At 36.6% G+C, this 6679-nt stretch overlaps 1 protein-coding gene across 1 annotated transcript; it reads right to left on the reverse strand.

Moving 5' to 3' along the window:
- Nucleotides 1-5181: 5181 nt before the first annotated feature.
- LOC142541972 (uncharacterized) lies at nucleotides 5182-5664 on the reverse strand. The gene has a single exon (XM_075648418.1). The coding sequence runs from the start codon at nucleotides 5662-5664 to the stop codon at nucleotides 5182-5184; it is 483 nt and encodes a 160-aa protein (XP_075504533.1).
- Between the last annotated feature and the right edge of the window lie 1015 nt (nucleotides 5665-6679).

The raw sequence follows: 6679 nt of genomic DNA on the forward strand, positions 1-6679 counted from the left end.
GCATTCCACCAAATGCGTGCAGCTTTGACTAACATGAACACTGCACAACTGATTATGTCCTTGTCTTCAAAGTTAAGATGATCAAAAATAGCCTCAAGTGCCTTGATCCACTCTACTGCCACCAATGGATCAGTGCTTCCAGCAAACTCAGGCGTATCCATTCTCTTGAAAGCAGTAAATATCCCATCGGTTCAAACTGCTTGAGCCGCTTGGCCTCTCCCTTGTCCTCTACCTTGGCCTGTACCTTGCAGACGGAGCAACTGCTGGATCTGCTCACTATGGACCTTGGCATGCTCTTTCAATAACTTGCCGAACTCATCGACAACTCTAGATGAAGAACTATCCTCACCCTCTGAAGCCTTTCTCTTAGGAGGCATAACTCTTACAATGTGCTCACATAATACATATCAATCGATAACAATAAATAGATGCAAGAAAAGACATACCCGGACCGTTGAAAGTAGACAAAGTCATATTCATTGGTCCAAAGAACGGTGCTCTGATACCACTAAATGTAACGCTCTAACCCGTTTTAGTAAAATAACAGCGGAATTTAAATAAACATTTCTTTGAAGGGAGGAAGGGTTTAAAAATTTTCTTGACAACCACATAAATTCACTTTTTACAAACAAAAGTATATACATGATCAATCAAATGATGAAACCAAAATACAAAATATCATTTGTATGATCATGTCCAAAGAGCTATCAAAATATCTTCTTCCTTCCATCTATGATATGCATATGACCTCGGCTCCAATCAACGTTCTGGTCCATCGCTCTTATCTGCATCACATGAAATAACTGAAATGAGTATAAAACTCAGCAAGTGGAACTCTTACATAACAATGGATACATAGCATACTCTGTAAAACATGGCTTTGACAACATTAAATACCATCAACTCTGAAACATGAATATTCTGAAACATGAATATCATAGCAATAATAACAATAACGATGGTATTTCTCTTTACTCTGGTTGGATTGATATCTATATAATATCTCTATCTCTATATCTATATCCCATCGATATAAATCGACAACTCTGAGGGATATAAGCCTATGGTCGTTGACCAACTAATTGCATGCAATCTCTGACTATGTATCTATCAATCCATAAAACATTTGAACTCTCTCTTGGGCATTTTATCAAACACTTTGCATACTCTTTCTCTTGTATTCCCTTTTTCACAATTGAGACATAAAATGCCTCCAATATATATAACAAGTGTATCAATACATAATCATGAATCAAATGAAGGGAATAGCACATTAAAACCATTGAAATACCATACATATATTATCATGTGAGCACAAGAATGAAATTCCACTTACTACCAACAATAACACCTTCAATCTAAACCCTTGGTTGAATTCCTACAACAATAAACCATATATAATACCATCAATATCTCAATAATCAAAAACCCATATCAATTAATCCATAAACCAACACCATCAACAAACCCATATCATCTCCAACACCAAAAACTAAGAATAAACTAGACCAAAAGCTTACCTTAGCTTCCTTGAACCCAAAACTATCTTGATCTCACTTCAATAATCCAACAAAATGCTTGAATCAAAGGAAGGAAATGAAAGGAAAAGGAACCCTAGCTTCCTTGCTCTGAAGAAACCGAGAGAATGGGAAAGAAATGAGAGAAAAGTGAAGTCTCCACCTATTTTATACCTTAAAACACCAAAAACACGACTTTACTGTTCACAGACCGCGGGTGCGCTAGCCCATGCACCGCGGGTGCGCTATGCCTTTGGCAACTCATCCAAAAATTTGAAACAGTAGACCGCGGGTGTGGTCATCCTTTAGAGCGTGGGTGCGCTCTCCACTCTGCGCACAGCTTCTCCAAAGATCGCCTCCGAAATGCCTCTTCCCGTCATAATTTGGAAAAATGGTAAAATAGAAAGTTGTAGCTCTATGTCTTTTCTTCAATCTTTCAAAATTTCAGATCATTTGGAGGTCTGAGTAAAAGGTTATGCTAAATCTCCCAACATGTGTCACTGTAGGAACGTCGAAACACACGACACACTTCGGGGCACTTTTGGCTTACCTTCCACAATGATTTGAACAAAACTCAAAATAAGAAAGTTACACCTCTATGTCTTATCTAACCACTCCAATTGGCCTCATACCAATTGGCTCAACATACGAATTATCATGAATTTAATCGTAATGACGCTACAATCAAACTACACAACATCTATCATCAACAATACTATAAATCATAAATCGCCATCCTTAACATCAAAACTATACTTAAACTTACCCAAATAGCCAATAATCATACGAAATCTTAAACCATGCCGTTCACCAGGCTTGGCTATTACAGCTTCTTGCTGAACCAAGAAATCATTCTGTCTCCTAGAAAGTGACATGATCAACTGGTGCTTTTACGATCAAGTTTACATCCTACATAATCTGCATCTGAATATTCAACTAAATTGAAAGATGAGTTCTTAGCATACCATAAGCCCACATTTTTTGTTCCTTTAAGATATTTCAATATGCGTTTGGCAGCTGTATAATGCGATTGTTTCGGATCAGCTTGAAATCTAACACACATGCAAACCGTAAATACAATATCAGGACAACTAGCAGTTAGGTAATTAAAGAATCTATTAAACCTTTGTAAAGTGTCGCCTCAACTGATATTCTCCCTTCATCTTTATCTAATTTAATCGATGAACTCATGTGAGTATTTGCAGCTGAACATATCTCCAGTGTCAAATTTCTTAAGCAGTTCCTTCGTATATTTAGTTTGACTGATAAATGTACAAGTTTACAGTTGCTTCACTTGCAAACCAGGAAAGAACGTCAGTTCACCCATCATGCTCATCTCAAATTTATCATGCATTAACTGGTGGTTGTTCAACGTACACTTCTTCCTGCAACTGACCATTCAGGAATGAACTCTTGACATCCATCCGGTATACTTTGAAGTCCTTGAAGGAGGCATAGGCGAGGAATATTTTGATTGCTTCCAGTCGCGCAACTGGTGTATATGTCTCATCGTAATCAATTACTTCTTCTTGCCTATATCATTGTGCTACCAATCTTGCTTTGTTACGCACAACTGAACCATCTTCATTCAGTTTGTTTCTGTAAACCCACTTTGCACGTATAATTGTTTTTGAAACTGGTTTTGGAACTAAAGTCCGGACATTGTTATAGGTAAACTAATTTAGATCTTCTTACATAGCATTTATCCAGTTAGGATCAGCTAGAGTTTCATCAGTTTTCTTCGATTCAAGTTGAGAAACAAATACTGAATGAACAAATAAATTAAACATTTGGTTTCAAGTTTTTACCGGATCAGATGGATTACCTATCACCAATTCTTGTGTATGTGATTCGTTCCATCTGTAGTTGGGATTAATTAGATCGACTTCAGCAACTGGTTCAGTTTGTAACTGAATGTCTCTTTCAGTTTCAGTTTCTGCGATTTCATTTGGCATTTGGATATCATCGTGTTGTCCCACCAACTGATTGTTAGGAACAATTTCTTGTTCAACCGTTTGATCCACTACCTCTGGTTCTGTGTTTGAAGGATGTTTCGATTGATGTGAACTTCTTCTTCACTATCATCCTCCAAACTGATTTCTGTAAAGCTGATCAGTTAGCTCAACTGGATCATTTGGCTTGTCAGTTAGTGCAGATTCATCAAATACGACATGAATTGATTCTTTTGCTGATGTACCTGTCACATGCAATCACACACAATGAATAATTTTGGTACTCACATCTATTTGTGTCCTAAACTGATTAGTCCTTTGGGAACCCAGACTTAGATCAGTCTGACTAAATTTTCAGTTGTTGTGTTCCAAATGATTTTTCCCGATTTGTGTGTGTTTTGCGTGTTGTGTGCAGAAGAAACAATATGATTTTTAACCTTTTTCAACTGATTGTTCATCTGATATCTCTTCTGAACTGGCTTACAGTTGTAATAATTGTAATAGTCATTCTTAGAGTACTGATTTTTATAGCTGAACCATTTAGTTGACCAGCTTCACGAATCAGTTGAACTCTTGGGCTATATCCAATTCCATACCGTTTAGCCTTGTTCTTGTTTCCCATCGATTGGACAATAAGTTTACTTGGTTCTGAGAATTCGTTTACCACAGTTGATTTAACAAAGTTAATATACTTACCTTTGTGCTCATTCAACTTTGATATTGTATCACTTGTGGAGGTTTCATCGTTGCTATTAAAGCCTAAATCAGTTTTTTCAGTAACTGATTTTTGTAAATCTTGCATTTCAGTGATTGTGACTGATGACTTGTTTTATGCTTGAATCAGATCAGTTTTTTTTGAAATTTCATTTTTCAACTGCTGAATCAAAGATTGGTTCTCAATCATTTCAGCTTTCTGCTTCGCGTTCTCCCTTATTAGACTCAACAATTCAACCGACAGTTTCAGTTTTGTTGTTTTGGGGATCAATTTGCTTAGCTTTGGCTTTCTCAAATGAAAGAGCAAGCTTGTGATACTCATTGACCATGTCATGCAATGTAGAAATGAGTTTTTCTCGAGTAAAATCAGTTGAACGGAAATCAAATACATGTTCATTGGTTGATTCCAGTTCTGCATCATTGGCCATTAAGCATTTTACTTCATCTTCATCGCTGGAGATGCTCAAGCTCTCAGACTCTAACTCTTCACTGTCAGTCTCTGTCTATTTGGATTTGCTTTCTTCAGCTAGCAGGACCTCATGTTTCTTCTTGAATGATCTTTTATCATTCTTTTCTCGTCTTCTGAACTCGACTGACTTCTTTCCTTTTTCAGTTGAATTTCGATTTTCTTTCATTGGTTTAGGACAGTCAGCAATTAAATGTCCTGTCTTGCCACAGTTGTAGCTAGAATTTGGCTCTTCCTTTGAATTGTTCTTCTGATATTGTCGCTGGAGAGAACTTTAATTTCTTCTCATAAATTTTTCAAATTTCTTGACAAATAATGAGTTCGCGTCATTACTCAGTTGTTCTGCAGTCTTCTCAACTGAACTAGTTGGTTCCAGTTTGATGGCACTTAGAGCAGCTGTGACTGTTGGTGTTGAAGGTTCTCTTTGTCTTGTCTCCAGTTCGAACTCATAGGCTTTGAGATCAGCAAATAAGTCATGTAATTCTACCTTATTCAGGTCTTTGGATTCTCTCATATTCATCGTCTTTACATCTCATTCTTTGGGAAGACCTCGAACCACCTTCAACGCAACTTTTTTATTTGAATAAACTTTACCAAGTGCATTCAGTTCATTAATAATGTTGATTACTCGTCTGTCGTACTCGTTCATTGACTCTCCAATCTTCATTTTGATGTTGTCAAATTTCTGTACCACAACTGGGAGTTTGTTCTCTTTAGTTATCTCATTTCTTTCGCATAGCTGAATCAATTTCTCCCAGATTTCTTTTGTTATTCTGCACATCTTGATTTTACTAAATGTAACTTTGTCCAAGGTTTTGTACAGAATATCTTTAGCCACATTATTCAGGTTGGCTTTCCTCTTATCTTCATTTGTCCACTCTTCTTGTGGTTTTTCCATGCGATAGGGTGCTCCCTCAGTTATGGCAACTGCTATATTTGCCTTCAATATTTTCATTGGTATGTCAGTTATGACGTACCACATTTCATCATCCTGTATAGCTAAATGAGTCTGCATTCTGATCTTTCAGTCATTAAATCCTTCTCTTGAAAACATGGGGATGTTATTGAAAGAAGTCATGGTAATCAGTTTGTAAAGACAGAAAGTATTCAGAAACAAGATTGACAACACTCTGATACCACTTGTTAGGATCAATTGGGCGAGTGAAAGTGTTTAGAAGGGGGGCTGAATAAACACTTTACGATTTTCAAATCTTTTCGATGGGGTGAATCTGTTTAGTGATAAACTGAATTTGATAATCTTGTTGTCAATGTCAATCAGTTAACTTAAAGTGCGGAAATAAACTGAAATACTGATTGAATACTTGAGAAATAAAGAACACAAAGATTTATAGATGTTCGGAGACTTCAAATGCTCCTACGTCACCCCTTCATCTCAAGGATAGAATTTTCACTAAAAGACTTTGATTTATTACAGAAGCTCTAAGAACCCACTTCAGTTTGGTCTTAAACACTGTCAAACTGAAACTCTTAGTATCTTTACTAATTTATCATTACGCAGCTGATATATTTTTCTAAGCACAACTGATCTAAAAAGATCGAATATAGTAACAATAAGTGCTTGTGCTAGTGCTCGAAATATATCATGAAAGCTATGAATATATATGATAAAGCCTGAGCTTTTTGTAACTGAGAATGATTTGCTTTTTCTTTTCTTGCTAACTCGGTAAATGTCACTCTTAACTATTACTACTACTTTTCAGTCGGTCTTCTCGGCTATTTATAGGATTTTCTCCCAATGGTAATATTGAATGCGTTTAAATGTCATATATCCGTTGATTTGTCTTGCGTAGACATGTCATCATTCTTCTGACAATCGTACTGTGGCATTCTGATATGCGTTGCTCCCACTACAAGTTGCAGTATGCTCTTGTACAAATTTTCGGTTGTTGGCTACGCTCTTTAACTGATGACGTGTCAATCTGATTTATCAGTTGGATCTATAGCCATTCGATGAACTGACTGTGTAACTGATCAGTCTTAACTGATAGTTTAGTTCGCTACACAGATTC

This window comes from Primulina tabacum, chromosome 4, assembly GCF_025594145.1.
Source record: "Primulina tabacum isolate GXHZ01 chromosome 4, ASM2559414v2, whole genome shotgun sequence".
Taxonomy (NCBI): Eukaryota; Viridiplantae; Streptophyta; class Magnoliopsida; order Lamiales; family Gesneriaceae; genus Primulina; species Primulina tabacum.

Bases quoted from the DNA above. Each gene is read 5' to 3' on its own strand.
- LOC142541972 (XM_075648418.1), bottom strand. From the start codon at position 5,664: ATGCAGACTCATTTAGCTATACAGGATGATGAAATGTGGTACGTCATA.